General features: G+C 47.7%; 1 protein-coding gene across 24 annotated transcripts in view; it reads right to left on the minus strand.

Annotated features, from left to right (window-relative positions):
* Positions 1-73: 73 nt before the first annotated feature.
* Positions 74-23,877, minus strand: part of Catsperg1 (cation channel sperm associated auxiliary subunit gamma 1) — a 34,058-nt gene continuing 10,254 nt past the window's right edge. For 6 of the 24 annotated variants that reach the window (XM_006540090.3, XM_006540091.4, XM_006540080.2 and 3 more), the window contains 23 exons: positions 23,309-23,464; positions 20,806-20,977; positions 18,659-18,796; positions 16,891-16,950; positions 16,655-16,762; positions 15,756-15,806; positions 15,517-15,646; positions 14,370-14,481; positions 13,955-14,113; positions 13,756-13,865; positions 10,077-10,290; positions 9,269-9,331; positions 8,979-9,177; positions 8,755-8,873; positions 8,489-8,569; positions 8,352-8,408; positions 3,979-4,135; positions 3,730-3,793; positions 3,537-3,632; positions 3,221-3,310; positions 779-871; positions 575-674; positions 74-468 (listed from right to left, as the gene is read on the minus strand). In XM_006540090.3, the coding sequence (XP_006540153.1) occupies positions 214-468; positions 575-674; positions 779-871; positions 3,221-3,310; positions 3,537-3,632; positions 3,730-3,793; positions 3,979-4,135; positions 8,352-8,408; positions 8,489-8,569; positions 8,755-8,873; positions 8,979-9,177; positions 9,269-9,331; positions 10,077-10,290; positions 13,756-13,865; positions 13,955-14,113; positions 14,370-14,481; positions 15,517-15,646; positions 15,756-15,806; positions 16,655-16,762; positions 16,891-16,950; positions 18,659-18,796; positions 20,806-20,977; positions 23,309-23,464 (2,784 nt within the window). In that variant the 3' untranslated portion in view covers positions 74-213. Of the gene's footprint in view, positions 469-574; positions 675-778; positions 872-3,220; positions 3,311-3,505; positions 3,633-3,729; positions 3,794-3,978; positions 4,136-8,351; positions 8,409-8,488; positions 8,570-8,695; positions 8,874-8,978; positions 9,178-9,268; positions 9,332-10,076; positions 10,291-13,755; positions 13,866-13,954; positions 14,114-14,369; positions 14,482-15,516; positions 15,647-15,755; positions 15,807-16,654; positions 16,763-16,890; positions 16,951-18,658; positions 18,797-20,805; positions 20,978-23,308; positions 23,465-23,877 lie in introns of those variants that run through there. The other 18 variants (XM_006540094.4, XM_006540086.2, XM_006540085.2 and 15 more) reach the window with 14 other exon arrangements.

Consider the following 23,877-nt stretch of genomic DNA (forward strand, 5'->3'; position numbering starts at 1 on the left):
CATCATTCTGACAGTTAACTACAGCTGTGCTGGTACAAACCAAGCGGACGTGAGCCTTTCTGAGGACTCGGGACTGATTCTGCAAGGAGGCTTTATTAGGGTCTGAATGAGACATGAGCATTCTAGCCAACCAGAAAGTCCTGGGGAGGTGGCAGGCTGCATTCCCATGAGGAGAGGCCTAAGGGTTCATGAGGAAGAGTACAGACCAGGGACTCAGGCCACCTTTGCTCTCTTAGCTTGAACATTGTCCTCTTTGGTACCTGGTCTGGAGGGACCCTCAAAACTTCCCTCTGAGCTGTGAGAATGGAGGGTGAAGCCCCCAGAAGAGGAGGAAGATGAATAGGTCTCTGGTGCCATCATGTTGTGAATCTTCCAGCGAAATGAGACCCAGGCCTTCACTATGTGAGGCCACACGAGGCAGAACAGGATGTAGAAGACAACCAGGGCTATAAAGAAGCTGGTAGACACCTGCAAGCCCAGTACAACAGTCACAAGGGGTCGGGGTTGGGGTTGGGGTATAGTAGTAGGTGAACCCCCTGCCCACCCAGTAAGGAAGCCTTTGGCTGCCACTCACCATAACAATGAAGGAGGACCGCTTGCTGCTGAGCGGTAGCCCATGGATGTGCACTATAAAGGTGAGCTTGTAGTCACAGTATGTGCTATTGTCTACACCTCTGGTGAGGGAATGGAGTCCAGGATTGAGTTAAATGTCAAGGGACAATCTCAGCACACTGCATCCCCACCCTCAACATACACCTAGGCTTTATGCCTGGCTTACCTATTGCTCACTAACAACTTGAAGAAGAACTCAGGTGGGTAGATGCTTTGGGGGATGATGTCATAGCAAGGGGAGTTCTCCAAGCACAGCCACCTACAAGTCCAAAAGTAGACAGCTGTAGCACCTACAGTCCAGGGGAAACACTAATTTCTCCAATCTGCCTGCTGCTTGGTGACTATGGTGCTTCAGACTGAACTTGGGGCCTCATGAGAGTTAGGCAAGCATTCTACTGCTGGGCCAAGACTCAACTCATTGCAGTACTGCAGGCAAGCACCCTCCAACAGAGCCACACCTCCAGTCTCTAGTCTCAGAGAGTAAGGCTGTCTGAGCACCAGCCATCAAGCAGTCTGGCTGCTCAGTTGCTACCTGCTGCCTCCACCTGCCAACTGATCTAGATGTTGGACTAAATACCTACTGTATGCCACCTTCATCCCACAAGTACAGTCTGGACACCAGCTAAGTACAGACTCACATCTTTTCTCACTAATTCCCTCTTGTCCATTATTCAATAAACCCAGATCGAACATGGTCTTGGGTGCAGTTGGTTAATTTGCCCATTTTGAAGTGTAAGTTTCTGGCTATATCGTATGATGCTGAAGCATTTGAGAACTCTTATTAAAAGTAGGTTTAAAAAAAAAATCTAAGCCTTGGGCTGTCGAGATGGCTCAGCGGGTAAGAGCATGACTACTCTACTGAAGGTTCTGAGTTCAAATCCAGCAACCATATGGTGGCTCACAACCATCTGCAATAAGATCTGACAACCTCGGCCGTGGTGGCCATCTTCTAGTAACTAGCCAACGTGATAAACACAAAGGGAAGGAGGAGAGGCATCTGGTATATGTTCTCTAAGGCTTTTAGGAAACATGGTGAGCCGGGCGTGGTGGTGCATGCCTTTAATCCCAGCACTTGGGAGGCAGAGGCAGGAGGATTTCTGAGTTCGAGGCCAGCCTGGTCTACAAAGTGAGTTCCAGGACAGCTTGGGCTACACAGAGAAACCCTGTCTCTAAAAACCAAAAAAAAAAAAAAAGAAAGAAAAAAAAAAGGGGGGGAACATTGTGTTGTTCCTTTGGCCACAGACATAGGAATCTACAAGAAGGGTGATATTGTAGACATCAAGGGAATGGGCACTGTTCAAAAAGGAATGCCCCGGGCTAGAGAGATGGCTCAGTGGTTAAGAGCACTGACTGCTCTTCCAGAGGTCCTGAGTTCAATTCCCAGCAACCATATGGTGACTCACAACCATCTGTAACTGATTTGATGCCCTCTTCTGGTGTGTCTGAAGACAGCTACAGTGTATTCATGTACATACAATAAATAAAATCTTAAATTAAAAAATCTAAGCCTAGAACTGGAGAGATGGTTCAGAAGTCAAGAGCACTGACTGCTTTTCCAGAGGTCCTGAATTCAATTTCCCAGCAAACACATGGTGGCTCACAACCATCTGTAATGGGATACGATCCCACCTCTGGTGTGTCTGAAGACACTGACAGTGTACCCACATACATGAAATAAATAAATCCTAAAAAAAAAAGAAAGAAATAAATAAAGAAAGAAAGAAACCTAAGCCTACACATTTGCTGCCTTATTTTTTTCTTTCATTGGTTAAAAATGGTTTTCAAACCCCTGCATACTAATTAGGTCCTCTATAGTTTCTTCATTTGTTAAAATCTCCACTTAGCTGTCAATGAACTCTGACCAGGCGTTAACTTGTTCCTTCTTCATTTTTAAAATGTTATTTTGTGTCTATTCAAATTGTGCATAGAGAGACAGGTCCTCCAGGAGACAGGGACAGGCTCTGAGAGGCCAGGACCAAAATGTGAGGAGGTAGATATGCAGGCAGAGGGCCAGGGAAGGTTGTGGAGGTTCAGGCAAAGGCTCAGGGTGGGAAAGGCATGTGAGAGTTCAGAGGGATTGACTGCCCATCTTGGGGAAAAAAGGGCATGGCTAAGCCCTCCTGAAGGAAGGAGCATGTGATCTAAGGCTGCAAGGCAGAGTAAAAGGCCCTGGACTTCCAGGAGAGCCTCTCTCTACGAAGGAGAGCCCTCCTTTGGAAACACTAATACGGTTAAGGTATTATCTGGGAAGCCTCTTAGAGACAAGCACAATGGGCCAGAAGGATGAGGTGGGGAAAAGCTTGTGCAAAGGGCGGATCTATAGTCCCCACATTTCAGAAGTAGGACAATCATAATTTTAAGGATAGGTGGAGCCACATAGTGAGACTCTGTGTAAAACAAAAATACCAGGGTGAGGGAACAGGGGAAATAACAGCAGGGGGGAGCAGTTGAGTAGGTAGAAGGTTTGCCTGGCATACACCAAGCCCCGGGTTGGAAACTCAGACCCCCATAAACCTGTGTGGGAGACTCTGAGGAACAGGGTCATCCTCAACTACACAGTGAATTCAAGGCTAGCCTGGAGGGTGGAACTCTCAGGACCTGCACTCACTCGACTCCAGGGCTCTCATGGGACATTATGTAGAACTTTTTGTCCTCCGTGGTCCTTTCGACCTTTGTTTTCCAGATGAGGCTATTCGTTCTATGCAGGCCCATATAAAGTCAAAGTGGGTTGAGAGCAGAAATAGTTCTCAGCACCTAAGGGTGGGGACCTAGTAGGTGGGGCAGGATTGTGGAACCCTAGACATTACTGTCTGAGGCACCTTGAGTGTAGCTTGCAGAAAGAGTCCCCTGCATAACTGGAAGTGGGAGGGGTGACCCTACAAACCAGACCCACCAACTGTGGACTGGGGTCCCCAAGGGATTACGTGTCCAGCGGGCTGTTGTAACGGAAGATTTCTTCCTCCGTGTAGTCTCTGATGGTGTTCAGTGTGCGACCACCACCCACCACCTTCAGCACGTAACTAAAGAATGCAGAGGTAAATATGGATCAAGTAGAGTCTTGAACATCTCCCTCTCCCACTGCCAAGTATCCCAAACCAGCAACCAGTCTCTCCTCACCTGCCCAAGAAACTGCCAGAGTCGCCAGTCACCAAGTCTTGGACTAAGAAGAAGGGCTGGAATACTGTGGGTTGGGAAGGAGAGCAGGGGAGGAAGACATTAGCTTTGTCCAAAGAGGAACAGAAGAGTGGAGGGGGACTCCAGGTTAGAGCAAAAAGTGCTGGTGCTGTTGTGGGAGGGGACAAGTGAGGGAGGGCAAAATGGCCAGGACAGGAGGGCAGTAAATCTGAGAGAAGGGATGGAACACACAGTCACGAAAGAGGAAGCATGGCATCTCGGCGTCTTTAATCACACAGTCGAAATAGTGCTTGTTTATCTCCTCAGAATGCTTAATCGTGTAGGAGACATCAAAGGCCAAGCGCTTGCCAGGAGGACAGCCGATGAATATTGGTACCAGCCTGATACCCTGGGTGAGAAAAAGACCTCCTGCTGGCAGGTGTCCAGATTGCTTTGAAGGAGCATCAAGAAAACCACCCCTCTAAAAACACACAGTAGCACCCCCCACCCCCACTGGCATGGTTGGTTGGCCACACTGCAGTCTATTACCAAATTCTTACCACCTGCCTGATTTTCCTTTCCAGTGCTAAGCTTGGAGCCAGGGCCGCCTCCAAGTACTAAGCAAGCACACTACCCCTGAGCTACATTTCCAGCCCTTGTTTGACTTTGTTTGCTTTTGTTTTGTTGTGGTGGTGGTTTAAATGTATGAGTGCTCTGTCTGTGTGTACTCCTGCATGCCAGAAGAGGGCAACAGATCTCTTCATAGATGGTTTTGAGCCACCATTGTAGGTGCTGGGAATTGAACTCAGGACCTCTGTATCAGCAGCCATCGCTCCAGCCCTGTTGTTGTTGCTGCTGGTTTTTTTTTTTTTTTTTTTTTTTTTTTTTTGGTTTTTCAAGACAGGGTTTCTCTGTGTAGGCTTGGCTGTCCTGGAACTCACTTTGTAGACCAGGCTGGCCTTGAACTCAGAAATCCACCTGCCTCTGCCTCCCAAATGCTGGGATTAAAGGCGTGTGCCACCACGCCCGGCGTTGCTGTTGTTTTTAATAAGCATTTTCTTAACTTTTAAATTTTCATACAATATATACTTTGGTCATATTCGCTTTCCTTCCTTCCCTTAACTCCTCCCAGACCCAATCACACTTTCCTGCTCCCTCAACTTCAAGTTCTCTGCAGCTGCTGGAGGCAGAGTCTCCTTGTGAAGCCCTGGTTGGTCTGGAAATTGCTACCTAGACCAACCTGGTCTCCAAGTCACAGAAATCACCCTGCTTCTGCCTCCCAAGAGCTGGACAGATTAAAGGAGTTACATCACCAGGCCCTGTTTCCTTGGTTTATGAGATAGACTCCTCTGTGGCCCAGGCTGACCTTGAATATCATCTACCTCCCTACAAGTTAGAGGTATGTCCCATAATGCCCAATTAAGACAGTATTTCTCTTAAATGTTCAGGCATTGGGTAATATTCTAAGAGCTTAACATATTTTCTTTTCTTTGTTTGTTTGTTTGTTTGTTTGTTTAGAGGGTTTCATTATGTAGCCCAGGCTGGCCTGATACACATAGATATCCTCCTGCCTCTGCCTCCTAAGTACTGGGATTAAAGTTGTTTCCCACCACTGCCTGGTACATTTTCTTAATCAAACCTGTGTGAATTGTAGGAGCCCTGTATGGTACAGATCATTAGTATGCCCCATTTTGCTGAGCACTGAGATGAGAGACATGTAGCATCACCTTAGGCAATGTCCTCCACAGTAGAGATGTGGAGCCACATGCAATGGCAAGTACCTGATATTCCAGCACCGAGGAGGGTGAGGCCGGAGGATCTGGCATTTGAGACCAAATCCCAGTGTTTTATATATAGCAAGACCCTGTGTCAAACAACAGCAACCAAAACAGATGACAAAGGTGAGGGACAACCAGCTGTCATGGCTCATGCTAGGATCCCAGCATTTGGAAAAACAATGCAGGCCAGAAGGTGAGAGTTTAAGGTCAGACTGCACTATGTAGTGAGTTCAGGCTAGCCTGGGCTACAGACTGAGGCCCTGTCCAGGGGATAGGCAGTAGGCTTGGTATGGGAGCTCACACTGGTAATCTCAGCCTTTGGAGGCTGAGGCAAGGAAGGTCAGAGAATTCAAGGTCACCCTTAGCTACAAAGCAGGCCTCGGCTATTTGAGACCCTGTCTGAAAGTACAAATGAACAACTAGGCACAGAAAGGCCAAACTGGAGCCAAAACAGGTAGGATTCATATACTGCTGTATGAGAACTACAAAGGGGCCTAGGGGAAGGGAGGATAGCCCACGTCTGGCCAGAGTTCCACCTATGCTCTGGACAGGCAGACATGTGAGGGCTATCAGACGCTTTCCACTCAGCCCAGGGTGGGCATCCAAGCCTCTGACTCACTCGACAGGGATGGGCAAGGGGGCAGTCCTGTAGACCAAAAGGGGCCCCGGGGTTACATCCTGTAGCCTGGGGTTATGGGAGAAAGGGCTGAGGGAAGAGAGGTTCCCACACAGGTGAGAGTCTGCGCAGCTAAGCAGAGACAGTCTGTGGTTTTAGAACTTTATTATAGAAAGGCAGGGGGAGAGAAGGTAAAAGAGGGAGAGAAGAAAGGCTAGAGAGAAAGAGAGAGTAAGAGAGTGAGAGGAGAGTGAGAGGAGAGGAGAGGAGAGGAGAGGAGAGGAGAGGAGAGCAAAAGAGCAAGAGAACAAAGGAGTGTGAGAGAGAGTAAGGAGGGGCCAAACAGTCCTTTTAATGGTATGCCGCTATATTTTCTGTTGCTAGGTAACTGGGGATGAGTCTAGCCTGAAGGTCAGAAACTCAGGAGCATGAGAGAACTCCTTCTGTCTCAAGTACGTGGATTATCACCACTGGGGTTCAGACCTCAGCTCTACTGGAGACCAGGCTGTCTGTGCATAGCCCAATGCCCCACACTGCTGGCAAGCAATAGCAATGCCACTGGTACCTGCACGTCCGTGGCTCCAGCTCCTACCCACATCTCAGAGGTCTGACTTTGAACTGTAATCACTAGAAGGAACATACGATAGTCAAAGGAAATAGAGCCCAGAAAGAATATCATAGGTCAGGGACATCCTGTCCCCCACTACATTGTCTTCAGGATGAAGAATCTCTCTAGGTCCATCTGGGTCTAGGTCATGACATCCAGAGACTGTGTGTGCCCTGAGCTTGGTGGCTGCTGAGAAAGCACCTTCCATGACAGGCCTGCCTTAGTCACATCACCCATCAGTCAGCACTCACTAGGAGACCCCAGGCATCTAAGATTCGGCCTATACAGAACTCATCTTAGTTGATGGACTTCCATTTCTCCCAGATGTTCAGGTGAAAAATTTTGGGTTCTAGACTGTGAATGTGCTTGACCCTATAGATCACAGGCCTATAATGCACAGTGAGGTGCTAAGGGTGTAGCTGAGCCTCTCTGCCTGCTCAGTGTTGGGATGTAGGCACGCCTTCATTATGCCTGCTTAGCTTCCTGTCTTTAGCCTTCCAAATCCATCCAGAAGGCTGGCACATGGCTCATCCTACAGTAATGAGTAGCATTTCACCTCTAGCAACTCAAAAAGGGATCCAGCTAAGGAGGCTGAATCACTGCACGTTTGAAGCCAGTCTACACAGCCGAGGGAGAGCCTGTCCAAGAAAGGAAGAGAAAGAAAGACCACACCTAAAACCTATCTATTTTCTCCTCTAAACTTCCTCCTTTAGCTTTCTAGAGCTCACGCTCTCTCTCTTTCTCTCTCTCTCTTACTTTGCCCAGCATACACCAAGATGTGAGCAGCTCAATCCCTCCCCTTTCCTCTTTACTCATCCTGACTCAATTAAGCTTGTGTCTTGTTACTTTAGCCTAACACATGCCATCTAGTGAGTCTGTGCATATTACAAAGGTCTTCTACTTCCTGGGTCATTCTAGATCAGGAAAGAGGGACCCTGAGGTGAGTTTGCTAGTGAGTGGACAGAGCAGTTACAGAGAACAAAGACTCTAGGCCCTCCACCACTTCTGAGCTCTCTGGGTTAGTCTGCATTGCTCTGGGCCTCAATGACTAACTTTATGCTGAGAGGTGTGTGTGGGGGGGCGGGGGGATAGTACCTGTGTAAGCAAGAGGAGAGCAACAAAGACAAAGGAGAGAATGAACAACATTTGAGTCAGAAAATGTAGAACACTGTGTGAGGTTGGGGTGGGGGGCAGGTGTCTCAGTGGTAGAGTGCTTGCTCGCTTAGCACCTTCAAAGGCTGAGTTCAATCTCTAGCACTGGAAATTTCAAATAAATAAATATAAAGATAAATACATGAACAGATAGATAAATAAAATTGGTCTGTAGCAGTGTGTAATTGCAATTGGAGAGGCCCTGGGGTTTGATCCCCAGCACCCACATGACAGATCACAAGCATTTGTAACTTTAATTCCATGGCATCAAAAGGCCTCTTCTGTCCTGGCCTCTTAAAGCACCAGGCACATAAGTGGTGAATAGCCACACACAAGCAAAATACTCAGACACGTACGTTTAAAATCTGAATGGATTTACAGAACTCCTAGGACAGCAACAGGAACCAGCCCTCAGGGGACTTGAGCCAACCCTCCACCCGAAGTACCAGACCCAGTACCCAAATTCCAGTACTTGAATGTGGTCCCCAAGGTACGTGCGCTGGATGCAATTCCCAGGAGCGCCCAAGACCTGTGAGGAAGAACCGGTGATTGGAGATCCCAAGGGCCAGTGTCCTATCTCTATGTTCCTCCCCAAATCTTGGACTATACCTTGATCAACATGGAAGTCTTCTTGATGTTACGTCCAACCATGCCCTGTTCGGAGCATCTCTTTTTATCTATGACTTTAATCTGAGGAAGAGAGAAAGGAGAGACTGAAATAAAGGAATATCCAAATCTGTCCTAATCCAGAGATACTCAAAGGCTGGATAACTGGGACTCAGAGTGGGGTAAGAAGATCTGTGGATTTCCACTTACTGTGCAGAGGACCAGAGGGACAGCAGCCAAGACCCTGTACCTCTCTCTGGCGTCCTCACCTTGGTGAGCAGAGTGTTGCGATTAAGAAGGAACTCCCGAGTCGCAGTTACTGAAAGGCACTCAGGATCCGCCAGTACCAGAGACAATGACAGCTTCTTGTCCACATTAATAGTGGGTCCTGCAGGGTTTGGGTGTGGGGCTTGATGCCTGATACCTACACCCCACTCCCCCCAGAGTATTCAGGCCTTGTCCCTTGGTTGCTAAGTAGGCCCCAACCATAGACCTTGGCTATCAGAGCTTGTGAAGGTATCCTGATGTGACAATAAGACCACAGTGAAGGTGAACCAGTTGCCCTTGTCTAGGAAGAAAAGATCGGGTATTCCATAGTCACCCGACATGTTGTAGAGCTTTTGGTAGGCGTTCATGTTGATGTATATGCCTTCTGCCGCCAGCCGGTTGCTGAACAGGTAAAAGAAGTAATCCTGGATGCACAGGATGGTCAGCTAGTGGGCGCCTGCCAGGAGGAATGTACCTCAGTGCTGTCCTCCGCCAACTCCCAACATGTCCACCTACCTTGTCCTTTGTTTTGTGTTGCCACCAGCGCCAGGTGGGATCGTGCACTGGGTCTGCATAGGGCTGTTGGAACCGTCAGACACCATGAGGTGACATGAAGAAGAAGGCAGACAATTTTAGGATTGCAGTTAGCTCATAGACCGAAGTAGGAGATAATCACCCAGCCTGCCCCAAAACTCAGCTTTGTGGACCTGGGTGGGGAGTGCCAGCTTGTGGAGGCCAGAGGAAGACCTCACTTGTGTTTCCAAAGAAGCCGCTCAGGGAGTTCACACCAAACCCTGGCCTGACCTGAGTATTCTGACTGGTGAGTCTCACACTTCTGCCTGTCTCTGCGTCCCCAGTGCTGGGATTCCAAGCCCAGCCCTCACAATCAGCTTTTTCTGTGGGTGCTGTGATTCATACTCAGCTGGTCATGTTTTGTGTATCAAGTAGGGCCTCAAATTCAAGAGTTTTGCTCATCTCTGCCTCTGGGATAACAGCATACACTGTTAAACAAGGTTCATTTTTTTCCCCCCTAGAGCAGGCAAGTTCACATAGCCCAGTCTAGTCCTGAACTCCTATCTTCCTGCTGTGTACTTCCCAAGTGTTGAGCTTACAGGTATATATCAGTATGTATAATCTAAACATGCCTTCCTAGTTCTAAATCCAAGGGCCTCATGCCTAAGAACCAGTTCAAACCTGTCCTGTCTCCTGTCCCTGTCCCTTCACCTTCCTTATGTCTTTGAACTTCAGGTTCTGCTCTGGCTTAATTAACCCCTCAAACTCACCCTACAGAACAGTTCCCTCCTCAGTGCCTCCAGGTGCCCACCTTATCATACTTGGAGTGCAGCCACAGCAGGTAATAGACGAGGCCTTGATAGACAGCGAGTGTGTTATTGTTGTGGAAGCCCAAGGATTCAGAGACCAGAGGTGGCAGAGCAACATAGCTCTCTGTGCGTGATGCATGCTGTTTTTTGGGCACATCAACTGCATGAATGGCCTTAAAAGGGCACGTGTTGGTGAAGGTGATCATCTTGTAGTTCCTGGGCAGCCGGGGGCAACAACATGGAAGGGGAGATAAGCTGACAGTTCTTTTTTTTTTTTCTTTTTTTTTAGATTTATTTATTTATTATATGTAAGTACACTGTAGCTGTCCTCAGACACTCCAGAAGAGGGAGTCAGATCTCGTTACAGATGGTTGTGAGCCACCATGTGGTTGCTGGGATTTGAACTCCGGACCTTCGGAAGAGCAGTCGGGTGCTCTTACCCACTGAGCCATCTCACCAGCCCCAAGCTGACAGTTCTTTAGGAACATCCCCAGTCTGCATTTCCCACTTCTGAGCTGCTGACTCCCCAAATGAACCTGGCCTATATCAAACTCAGTTCAGTGCCCTCGTTCTCAGCAGCCTCTAGACACACTCAGTTGGCTGTCCCTCAGGCCAGAGCCCACTCCCTTCCACCATCAGTCACCATATGCTCTCTAATTGATCCCTTCTCCCTCCATCCCAATTGGTTGATAACTTGATTCTACCCACACAAGCTGCCTTCCTGGTGGCACAACCTGCAGATACCCAAAAGCTTTCCCCTCCCTCCATACAGTCTCACTATATAGTCCTGACTGGCTCACATATTTGAATTCCAAATTCTTCAGCCTTAACCTCACAAGTGCTGAAACCACAGAGCTGGGTCATTTCTGAAGTCTGTCAATTACAAGTAAGGCTCCCACGTCTCACAACCCTCAGTCTTTCTCCTTGCCTTGTGTTACAGTTTGTATATGCTTAGCCCAGGGAGTGGCACTATTAGAAGGTGTGGCCCTGTTGGAGTAGGTGTAGTCTTGTTGGAGTGGACATTTCACTGTGGGGGAGAGCTTTAAAACCCTCATCCTTGCTGCCTGGAAGTTGGTACCAGAGACATCAGTATTGCTGTGGTAGTCCTGAGCATGCTTTTGTTTGGAATGTGGTATCTGGATTTTGGATTTGGAAAGCAGTAGAATGCCTTAAGTGGAGTTTAGTGGGCCATCCTAGTAGGAATATGCAAGACTTTGTTGTTGAGGGTGATTTGTTGTGGAGGTCGGGCTCTACAGGTTTCAGAGGAGAATAATTTTAATATGTGGCCAAGAGACTGTTTTTGTCACATTTTGAAGAAGTATATGGCTGCTTTTGCCCTAGTCTGATGAGTCTACCTAAGCTAAGGTAAAGAGATTTACATTAATTGCATTGATAAAGGAAGTCTCAGAAACACCCATCACAGACTTTGTTCTCTGTTTAAGTTTCATGAAGACCAATTTGAACAAGCATAGCAAGCTTAGGAAAAATATAAAATATATGGTTTAAATATTAGAGGGGAACCAGGAAGTAGAATGGAGCTGAGTCCTATATTCTAGAGCATAACAGATTAAAAGAGGAGCATTTTGGGGCAAGATCCTACCCAGCTAAACTTAGATCCAGGCATGGGGGTACACACCTTTAATCCCTGGAGAAAAAGCCTAACAGATATCTGAGTTCAAGGCCAGCCCAGGACTGGGCAAGTTCTAGGTGGGAAAGAGCTCAAGTCCAGTGTGGTCCACCCCTTTAATCCTAGCCGCAAGAAGGTTGAATGGGGGGCGAGAGCAAAGCAGCAGAACTCAGCAGTTTAGGCCATTTGGCTCTGGACTTAGACTCAGGAATAGAAGAGACTACTGGGACAATTGATGCTGGTTAACTGGAGCTAAGATATTAGCCTTTGCCCCTTGTGGTGGCACAGGCAGGAAGGATTTGCTGGAGGAGGCAGAGACAGAAGGATCACAAGTTTGAGGCCAGCCTGGGCTACACATTAAAAAAAAGAAGAAGAAGAGACCAGCATCACTGAGGTGCAATGTTCTGGGAAGTGTTTTCTGAGAACACAAAGAAGCTGTGTTCCAGAGAGAGAGCCAAGGTTGTATCTCATGCTGCGACTGGACTTGGTAATGTGTAAGAATCTCCCAGGTGGTACGTGTTTTGAAGGCATGAAGGCAACATGAAGAACAGCTGGAGCTTGGCCCTGTGAGAGGCCATGGATGGCCATTGGTGAAGGTGTATCCCCAGTTGCAGTTGACAGCCCAGGACTGAAGGGGTCACGCAAAGGAGTTGAGGCTTGTCACCATGAAGACAGTCTCTGAGAGGCTATTAGTGAAGCCTAGTTGCAGTGGAAGAACCCAGCATATTAGAAATGTGAGTATCATGGGATGGTCACCAAGAATAGCAGTGGCAATGGAGTGGATCAATCTGAGCTAAGGCTGCTACAGAGGGCAAAGCCAGAGAAGTGAGGCCAGCCTTTTGGAGGAGCCCAGAAGATCATGCGTGGATCCCAGATATTGGGAAGAGAACCTGTAACATTGAACTTGCCTTTCAGACCACAACATGTTGAGATGCCAGAGCTGTGGGCTTTCTGCTGAGGAAAGCTGTTAACAGGGAGTGGACAGCCCAGGACAAAGAAGGTTGTTGCAGCCAACAAAGATGAAAATGGAATTGAAGATCTGAAGACCACACTGACATCAGACACAGAGATGCAGAGTTTGGAGATTGCCCACCTGGCTTCCTGCCTTGATTTAGGAATTACAGTTAAGTATCGGATGAATGTCAGAAGAGACTTTGGACTTTTAACATTGTTGAGACTGCTATAGACTATGGGGACTTTTGAAGTCTTGTGCATTATGCTTTGTTTAGGTGTGGCCCCCATAGGCTCTTATGTTTGAACAAGCCTACTGGGGCCAGGGGGTGGAATGTGATAGTTTGTACATTCTTGGCCCAGGGAGTGGAACTATTAGAGGGCAGGGCCCTGTTGGAGTAGGTGTGTCACTGTGGGTGTGGGATGTAAGACCCTCATCCTAGATTCCTGGAATCCAGGATTCTGCTAACAGCTTTCAGATGATGTAGAACTCTCAGCTCCTCCTGCACCATGCCTGCCTGGATGCTGCCATGTTCCCAGTTTGATGATAATGGACTGAATCTCTGAACATGTAAGCCAGCCCCTATTAAATGTCGTTTTAAGAGTTGCTTTGGTGGGGCTGGTGAGATGGCTCAGGGGGTAAGAGCACCCGACTGCTCTTCCAAAGGTCTGAAGTTCAAATCCCAGCAACCACATGGTGGCTCACAACCACCTGTAACAGAGATCTGATGCCCTCTTCTGGTGCGTCTGAAGACGGCTACAGTGTACTTACATATAATAAATAAATAAATAAATAAAAATTGATTCCTGTTGTTTATTAAAAAAAAAAAAAAAGAGTTGCCTTGGGTCATGGTGTTTGCTCACAGCAGTAAAACCCTTACCAATACACCTTCTAACACCCTTCCACTTCCTCCTCACCCTCTGGTAATAGCTTAGCTCCTCCCTGATGCCCCAAGCCCTCCACCTGCACCGCACTCTTCCTCTGATCTGTGTTCCATGTTTTGCACCCATCCATCCCCACCACCAGGTTATCCTTAGGGTGGCTCTTGGTCCCACCCAGGGGTGGGACCTCTGAGACAGCTTCATGGGCCCAATCTTCTCACCCTTGGTTCACCACTGTGAAGGGTTTGGGCAGGTTGTACTCCATCAGTGTTCCCACAGGCAGGAGCCTCTTGACTAAACGTTCTTTTCCAACGTCAAAAAGATAGACTAGCTGGGGCCAGAAGCAGGCATGTAAGGGTGTGGAAACCTTGTAGCTCCCAACCTGCTCCCCATTTCCACCCTACCAAATCCTCCTGGCACCTGGAAAAGATTTTCATCCTGATAGAAGAGGGAGACCAAGGACTCATTTGTAGAATACAGGGGAGACTTTTGCATCTTCTGCAGTTTAAGGTAGGTGCGCCAGCCTTGGGAAGGGACCACCTGGTATACATCATAGCCACCCTCCAGAAAGTACCAGATCTGTGGATCCAGCAGCATATATATGAGTCTTCAGGAACAAGGGAAGCCTTCCTACTCTCCCACTCCACTGTGTCCTTCCAAGGATGTGTACTCTTTGGAAAAGTCCCCCATCCCCTCTGAGTTCCAGGACCCTGTTATAGGCAGCGCCTTCTACTGATCTTTATTTTGGGGGTCCCTGGAGGGTGTTCACCCTGACAGGGCAGGAAGATTTGGAGGTGAACAAGGAGAGCTGAGGGAGAAAGACAGGGTATCTCACCTCTTCATTTTCTGTGACAACAGCCATTTGTCCTTTGAAAGAGTTGACCATGTATTTGATGGTGGACTCCTTGGGGAAGTCCGCCAGAAAAATGAATTCTTCCCTATTGTAGCTGCAGGGGCAGAGAGAGTGGGCTCTGAGCATGGGCACATCTGGTGTTCTGAACACCTGTTTTTCCCATCACATCCATAATACAGCAAGTAATCAGATTGCTTGTTCTCTGGCATTGTAAACACTAGCAAAGTGACCCTGTGACTGTGGCTCTAGCTTCCACTGTGCAAGAGAGTGTCCTTGTGCTCTTGGACCTCTATCTCCCCATCTCTGCTTTTTGGGGGACCCCAGGACTCAGCTATCTGGCCTAGGACAGTAAAAGTACTACCTTGCCTAGAAATGGGGTCCTAGTGGAAAGCCCTTGAGCCCTGGATCCAGTCATGCATGAAGCTAGACCTTCATCTTTCCATGCAACAGTCAGATTCTTTGTGCTTAAGTGATTTTTGAGTTGGGTTCCTTTCTTTTAACCAAGTGCATCATGAAAAAGCAGATGCCAATTGTCCATGAACAGGGCATCTGGGTTCCTGAAGAATAAGAGGGTAGATCCCAGAAAACACTTTCTATTGCTCACGTGTCCCATCCAGAAAAGTTTTATTTTACAAAAGGGCTCCCAGAGCTGGAGTGGGAGGATTCTGTTCAGAGTCCTCATCTAGAGTCCACTAGTGAGGGTCCAGGGGCAGGGCTTACCAGCCAAGGACTTTCCTAACCTAAGCAACACCTTGAGCTCCACCCTAGTGCCTGGGTTAACTCCAGCTCCAGGGTTTCCTACATCCTCTTTTGGCTTCCACAAACACCTGCATTCCTATGTGTGTACCACCACCACACAGACACACACACACATACAAATAATTTAATAAAATAAAACCTTACTGGGATTTATAGCATAGGCCTTTAATTTCAGCCTTGGGGAGACTGAGCCAGATAGAACTTTGAGTTTGAGGCTAGCCTGGTCTACAGAGTGAGTTCTGGGACAACCAGGGCTACATAGGTGAGACATGTCTCAAAAACAGATTAAAATTATTTATATAAACAAATATGTGTGTGTTTCCAGGCGCATCTGTATGCCTGGGTCCCTGGGGAGATGGCTTACACCTACCTTTGCAGGATGAAGTTGCCCCAGATGTACAACATGTTGTTCAATGTGTTGAAGAACAAGCCCTTGGGTGTCATAGGAGTGTTGGTGTATGTCACTGTATCAAGGAGCACCAAGAAGTCTAGTTCCTTAGCTGACCACAACAGAGGAGATGAGGAGGCAGGGGAGAGGAGAAGAGTGCTCACCTGGTCTCTTCCTGATCACTGTCCACCCTGGAAATCACCCTTGCCCTTTGGTCCTACCTTCCGGTATAAACTCTGGTATTTTGTAGAGGATATTCAGAGTCTTGAACTCTAGAGATAAGAAAACAGCACCCAGAAACCTGAAGAACTCTCTTGAAACCCTAATCTCACAATATCTGTAAGCAAAGTCAGAGTTACTATTCTCCAAGCTTTATATGTGACTCTGCTGTCAACTGAGCAAGGTGACTATTTAATCCCAGCACTCGGAACTGGGGCATGTGAATCTTTTGAGCGTTGGAAGACAGCTTGGTCTACAAGGGGAGTTCTGGGCGAGCAAGGGCTACACAATACAACCTTATCTCAAAAAACAAAAACACACAAACAAAAAAACAATAAAAACAATTACCACCCAACCTAAAGGATCTAGAGGTTTTTCATTTAACATAGAATATTTTCCTTGAATTATTATGTATACTCTATGTCATTATGTATGTGTATGCGTGCATTCACATGCGCATTCTTCAGCAACAGAGGACAGCTTTTGGGAGTCTTCCTCTTTCTACCATTCGGGTCTTGAGAATTGAGCTTAGGTTATCACTTTTGGTGGCAAGTGTCTGTACCCACTGAGCCACCTTGCTGACATAGAATATCAAAATGCAAGTATGTGTATACACACACTGGATGTCCACTTGGGGATTCCTCCACTATTGTCGTTTTTGAAACAGTTTTTATCTCAAAGGAACATAAAACTGAATCTCCTTGTGGACTACAGGGCCCTCCCTGATGTAGTTCTGTTCGGTCTGCAGGCTTCCACCTTGTCCTCTTCTCTCTGTCCTAGACACACTGGCTTCACCAGCCCACTGCACACCTTATCTAAGAGTGGCATGTGTGGGGTGGGCCTATGATGACAGTCCTCACCCCTGCATGTTCCCTCCTGACCTCCAGGCAACCTGATTTACCTGTATTAAAGTTGACTAGGTAAAATTGCCCAGAGTCAATTTTCACTAACAACAGCAGGTTCCTCTCATCAGTGATGTATGTAGCCCAGTCGATGCTGCAGTTTTTACCTGTTGGGGGAGAGAAAAATCCACAGCAGTCTAGAATCCAGCTATCCCCATAACCTTTCACACCATTTCTCAAAGGCCTACCACCCTCCTATTCCAGATCCCCCACACACACAAAAAAAAATGAGTACCTGGTAATTTTTCACATACTGACCAGCCATCTGGCACCATCTCGAAGGACACGAGGCCATCTGTGGATCAAGTCAGATGCCACTCTCAGGCCTTTTCTAGTCCACCAGCACCTGCAGGGCATGCTACCCAACCAGAACTCCATCGGGGTCCTCCACACCTTGAACCTCTTAGTCCAGGGGTTCTAGGGTTCAGGCTGACTCCCGGCATTCTCATCTTTACACTTGACCTACACTTAACCTAATGTCTCAAAAACCTTTTTAGATATGGAGGTGTGACCAATACAGGCCAGTCAGAGTGCATCCTGTGGCTGGGTGTTAGAAGTGATGTAGTGAGGTGTGTTGGTGCACAATGGGTGACCTAGCATTTACTGGTAGATTCCATACAGACTGTCTAATACTTAGCCACACTCTGGCCCTGCGTTTGTCTTTTTTAGTTCAAGATGGCTTCCAGCTCTTGGTCCTTCAGCCTTAGACTTCCAAGGGTTATGACTACCATCTGTGCACCACCATGTCCAGTGAATTTATTTAATCTTAATATTAACCCCCTCCCAATACTACAGTACTGTCATCTGGTCCCATTTTACAGATGGGAAAGTGTGTGAGGGAACTCCTATTACTTGGCGAGAGCCACAGATCTAGGGTTCCATGGAGCAGGCAGGTGGCAGTGGGAGTACCTGTGTTACATATGGTTGTCACTATGAGATTTGTTTACAAGGACTCATCAACTATTCTTTTTCATTTGTTTTTCCAGACAGGGTTTCTCTGTAGAGCTCTGGCTGTCCTAGAACTCACTCTGTCCACCTGGCTGGCCTCTAAATCAGAGATGGGTCTGTCCCTGCCTCCTGAGTGCTGAGATTAAAGGTGTGCACCAACACTGCCCAGCTTATCAACTTTTTTTGCTCTTTTTTTAAAAACCCAAACAAACAAACACACACACTATCTTTTCCGCTGGGCCTGGCAGATCCCGGGGGGAAACTGAGTATCTTGGTGGGATTCCTGACTGTCGGTGCAGGCCTTTAATTCCAGAGGCAGAGGCTGGGAGAGCATTATAGATTTGAAGCTAGCTTACTCAACATAGTGAGTTCCAAGAGAGTAAGTTACATGCTAAGATCCTGTCTCAAAAACAACCAAGTAAATGATGTGGAATGAGAACATGGAATGAGGAAGGCCGTGCCTGCCTCTGTTGTATGACCTCTTGACTACCAAGAAATGTGGTAGTCCTGACTAATACTGCGTGTGAGCACACAAATAGCATTGTTATGATCCCCTTTGTGTGTGTGTGTTTGCATGCCTATATGTATATGTACTACCTGAGTGCTTGGTGTTGGAGGAGGCCAATGGAGACCATCAGATCCCCTGGAATGTGATTAGGAACTGAAGAGCAGCCAGTGCCCTCAGTCTCTGAGCCATCTCTCTGGTCCTTCCCCTATTTTTTTTTTTTTTTTTTTTTTGAGAGAAGGCCTCACTATGTAACCCTAGCTATCCTGGAATTCCCTACATAGACCAGGATGGCCCCAAATCCCTACATGCTGTGCACATATGTGTGGGTTAGAGGGGCACCCTGTGGGATTTGGCTCTTTTCTTTCTTCATGTGGGTCCCAGGGACTGAATTCAAGTCCTCAGGCTTAGCAGCAAGCATACCCATTTCCATACATACAGAACAACTTTGAGCCTGCCACCTCTCCTGAGGACACATGGCAAGGAATAGGAGCCCTAGGTGAGAGTGTAGAAAATTCTTTCCTGAGTATTCAGAAGACATGGCTTTTACCTGTGATGGTCCCGATGTGAATATAACCCTCATTCTTGCCAGTGGTGAGGGCTAGGACGTACTCAGAACCATTGCCACTGAAATACACCGGGCACAGTCTCTTGATGCACTCGCTAGGCAGGACACGAACCCATCTGCCTGGGGGGACAAGCATGGGACTCAAAACCAGGTTGGTCAAAATGGGGCCTGAATCCCAACCCTTTCCTTGTGGGTCTTACAGAGCCTGCTACCTGTCCTCTTAGCCTGGAGCAACATGTCTTTGTGGAGCTGGGGAGACTTGAGAACAACACCTGTCACTTTTGTAACAACACCCCATCCCCATTCTATCCTCTACCCCTGAATTCTAGCATGCTATGACTGGCTTTGGTTTTATGAGACAGGGTTTGAACAATGTAGCTCTGGCTGGCCCTCAAACTCCATATATAGCCCAGAATGCTCTCAAATAGGCCAGCTTCCAGCTGCTGCCTTCCTTAATGCTGCAGTGTGGTATCTGGTATGTGTGGGGCAGTGGGCTGGGTACAGGCAGCCTGGTCTCCAGTCGAGCAAATATCTAGAACCCTGGGGGACCTGATAGGTGGTGATTTCCACCTATATGGGACTAAAGGTGTTTGATCATGTCTCCTGGACCCCTGGATCCTGTAGAAGTTACCACTCCCACAGCCCCCACAGGAGAGATGTGTGACTATCAGTTAAGCAGGCAATGTCTCAAGCTCCAGGCATTCCGGCTAGACACCACCCCAGAGTTACCTGACCATAGCCAGGTATGCTCCTCTCCATAGTTATTTGGCAACAGCAAGATGGTCCAACCCTCTATAAAAGGAGCTGCTTGGCCCCTCCTCGCTCTCTTAAACTCTCACCTTTCTTACTCTCTAGCCCTCCTTCTCTCTCCTTCCCCCCTCTCTTCACATGGCCATGGCCAGCTTCACTCCCTCTTTCTACCTTCCTCTTTCTCCCTGCCGTTCTACAATAAAGCTCTAAAACCACAGACTGTCTCTGCTCATCAATGCCCACTGTTCTTGAGCAATGGGATAGGCTTTCCCCTAAGGAGCCGTGTCTAACCTCCTGCCAGAAGGCCATCCTGTGCTCCAGCCACAGTCTGGACCAAGGACTCTCACTCCCATGGGAACCACACACCGCACACCCACACACACCCACCTTCTTCTCCCTTCGGCTCCAGAGCTGACCCCAGGGCCCCCATTGTGTTCTCAGTTCTCCCACAGTATCTAGTGTGGGATGCCCTAGACTAAGAACATGGTATCTAGAACTGCCCTTTGTCCACTACCTACTGAGCTGGGGCTTAGTGGCTTCACACAGGGAGACACCAACACGGGGCTATGTGGAAAGCCAATGTGGAAAGCATGCAGCACTCCTTCTGTGTCTGCCGCACAGAGCACCAGAACTCTGGCGGAATGTGGGTTTTCTCCCCAACACCCACTGCCCCCCCCCATGTATGTACCATTCTACTGGGGCTGTTTGTGAGGTCTAGATGGGCTACCCCTTCTTTTGTTCCCTTGGTTCTGAACTGTGTGTTGGACAGATTGAGGCAAGTCAGAGGCCCTGCCATCATGCAGCCACTAGCCAAAAGATGTGTGACTCTCTGGGTCTGGGTGTGGGTAGGAATCACCAAGCTTAGCAAGGAGATCAAGAGTTACAACAAGTACCTGGATAGACATCTGTCTGAAGCCAAGTGCTCATGGGCTTCTGGGTCTGGTAAGCCAACCCACAGGTGCGCCCCACCTCTCCTGGTTTGTTTTGGCCTCTCCTCCATCTCAGAGGGAGTGGCTTGAACCAGTTCTCACTCAGTGTCCCAGGCTCTCTGGGACCTAATTCATACATACAAATCCCATGATTGCCCTGAACTAGATCATCTCAAGTGCTAGGATTAGAGGTTGGCAACGTCCCTACCCATGTGTGTGCTCCCGCCTCTCCAGAGTCTCATGTAGCCCAGATTCACCTCAAACAGGTTATGTAGCTAGGGGTGACCATAAGCTCCTGATGCCCCTGCCTCTGTCTCCCAGGTTTTGGGATGAAAGGTGTACACCATGGTAATGCCTGGACTTTTTCCTTTCTGGTCAATATCCTTCTTGGTTTTGTTTCTCTGACACCCACATGCCTCCTGCCCCCTACCCCCAGCCCAGTGTACTCACTACTGCCATGGCTTTTGTCAAAGAGCGTGCTGTAGGTGCCTGTGAAATAGTAGACAAGCTGGTTCTGTCGAATGAAGAGTGTGCTCTCGGTGGCAATGGCGTCATGGATGGTGGCTGAGAAGCCAAGAATGGGACAGTAGAAGGAGCCGACCCAGCAACTGTCAATACTCAGCTGCAGGGGAGCAGAGAATAATGTGTGAGACAGTGTGAGACCTCAGCCTCTGAGTTCTGCCTTGGGTATCCATGCTGGTCTAACTGCTCAGATAGGCACACTACCCAAGTTCTGAGCATTGTACACAACCTGGAGCTAAACAGTGTACAATGTGTTCAACAGTCCCTCTGCCCATGTCGGAGTTCTGCTCCCATGGATAAAAAAAAAAAATAGTCCATGTTGAACCTGGAGAGATGGCTTAGTGGTTAAGAGCACTGGTTGTTCTTCAAGAGGACCCAGGTTCCATACCGAACATCTACTTGGGGGCTCACAACTCTTACTCTAGTTAGAGGGGATCCAGTGCCCTCTTCTGGCATCTGTAGGCACCAGGCCAGTGCTCTTAACTGTGGAGCCACCTTTCCAGCCGTGTGTGTGTGTGTGTGTGTGTGTGTGTGTGTGTGTGTGTGTGTACACGTGCGCGGGTGTGTCTTTTTTATAAAGAGTGTTACTATGTTGCCTGGGTTAGCTGTGAACTTTTTATGTAAATCAAGATCAGGCTGGTCTCAAACTCACAGAGATCTGCCTGCCTCTACCTCTTGAGTGCTGGGATGAAAAACGTGCACCACTATCCTTGGCTCTTCTCCCTCTGTCTCTGTCTCTGCCTGTCTTCCTGACTCTCTCATATATATGTGTATACATGCACATATATGTGTATTTACATATATATTTCTTTTTTGTATGTGTAGGTGGACTCCCTGATGTATTTAAGTCTGGTGCCTGGGGTAGCCACATGAGGACTGTTGATTCTTGGGAACTGGAGTTACAGACAGGTATAAGCCATCATAGCAGGCTAGAAATCAAACCGGTGTCCTCTACAAGAGAAGCCAGTGCCTTTAATTTTTCAATCATCTCTCCTTCCCATATCTGTATATGTAACATTTATCTATGTATTAAATATCGAGACCAGGCATGATGGAGAACCAACTTTAATCCCAGCACTGGGGAGGCAGAGGCAGGTGGATCTCCACGAGATCCAAGTCAGTCTGATCTATATATCAGGCTCTAGGCTAGCCAAGGTTGCATAGGAAGACCTGGGCGTTTTGTGTTTTGTTTGTTTTGAGACAGGGTTTCTCTGTGTAGCCCTGGCTATCCTGGAACTCACTCTGTAGACCAGGTTGGCCTGGAACTCGGGATCTGCCTGCCTCTGCCTCCCAAGTGTTGGGCTTCAAGGTGTATACCACCACTGCCTGACATATGACCCTGTCTTAACAAAATAAAACAATAACAAAAATATAATTGACCAATAACTTGTTTGTTTTTTTCTGGTTTTTTGAGACAGGGTTTCTCTGTGTAGCCCTGACTGTCCTAAAACTCACTCTGTAGACCATGCTGGCTTTGGACTCAGAAATCCGCCTGCCTCTGCCTTCCAAGTGCTGGGATTAAAGGTGTATGCCACCACTGCACTATAACCAATAACTTTTAAAAATATATTTCATGGTGCTGGTGAGATGGCTCAATGGGTAAGAGCATTGACCCTGAAGGTCCTGAGTTGAAATCCCAGCAACCATATGGTGGCTCACAACCACCTGTCGAGATCTGACGTCCTTCAGACACGTCAGAAGAAGGGTGTCAGTGTCTACAGTGTACTTATATATCAATCTTTGGGCCAGAGCGAGCAGGGACTTAGCAAGTGGAGTTGACCAGAGTGTGCGAGGCTGACCGGAGTGAATGGGGTTGACAGGAGCTAGCAGAGGTACTAAAATTCAATTTCCAACAACCACATGAAAGCTGTACAAAATCATCTGTACAGCTACAGTGTACTCATAAACACTGAAATAATTAAACCTTATATATATATATACATACACACACACACATATATATACATACACACACACATATATATACATATATATATATAATTTAAACTATGTATCTCTGTGTGTATGTATGAAAGAGAGAGAGAGAGAGTTTGTGTCGGAGTGACAGTGCCTGTGGAGGCCAGAGGCACCAGATTCCCTGCAGTTTGAGTTACAGGAGGTTGTGAGCTGCCATGTGGATGCTGGGACTTGAACCCAGATTGTCTGGAAAAACAGCCAGTGATCTCAGCCTCCTACCCATCTCTCCAGCCCATGCCCCAAGAAGTGTCTTTAAAAAAAAAAAATATATATATATATGTATATATATATATATTTGAACCTATGCTTCTTAGCAGTAAAATTTTTCTTCAAGCCCTGTTGCTGTACACTGGCATATCTTTGAAGTCCAATTCTGTAGTCCCAGACCCCCTTCAGGGTCTAAGACCCAGCACTGCCCAGAAAGCCAAGCCTGAATCTGCCTGCTATCACTCACCTCCAAGAGAACATAGTCCTGGAAATTAGAATCTGAGAACAGGATGGCCTTTTCATCATAAAAGCCTCCAAGGATGAACACGGGGGCATGGTTCACAGTGTACCACAGGGGTCTTGATTTTGAAAGCCTAAAGTGACTCGACTTCAGAACAAGGCTCTGTCAGGAAAACAGAAACGCCATTCAGCCCTCACTTACCTGACTGTACCTCCATCTCTGCCACAGCCAACGTTCTCATCTGACTACAAAGCCTCTGCTGCTTGCTGTCACCTCCCTAACCCCATTCTCCTGCACTCGATGGCTCCTCTCTAACCCAATCCCAGCCTCTTCCTTACATTCAGCTCACTCCAGGGATTTTACAGCAGCGGCCTCTTCATTCCCTTTCCATCTTTCATGCCCCCTACTTTTGAAGTGAGGTGCATTCCTAGCAAGTCCCTCTAGCAAGGGAAGCATTTGCTAGCTGGGTAAATGCATAGCATGCTCAGAACATGGCTGCAGGGCTCTGGATTTAGCTCAGTGGTGATGTGGCTGGTCTAGCATGTATGAGGACCTGAGTTCAATCCTCAACACAC

Source organism: Mus musculus, chromosome 7, assembly GCF_000001635.26.
Source record: "Mus musculus strain C57BL/6J chromosome 7, GRCm38.p6 C57BL/6J".
In the NCBI taxonomy this organism is placed as follows: domain Eukaryota; kingdom Metazoa; phylum Chordata; class Mammalia; order Rodentia; family Muridae; genus Mus; species Mus musculus.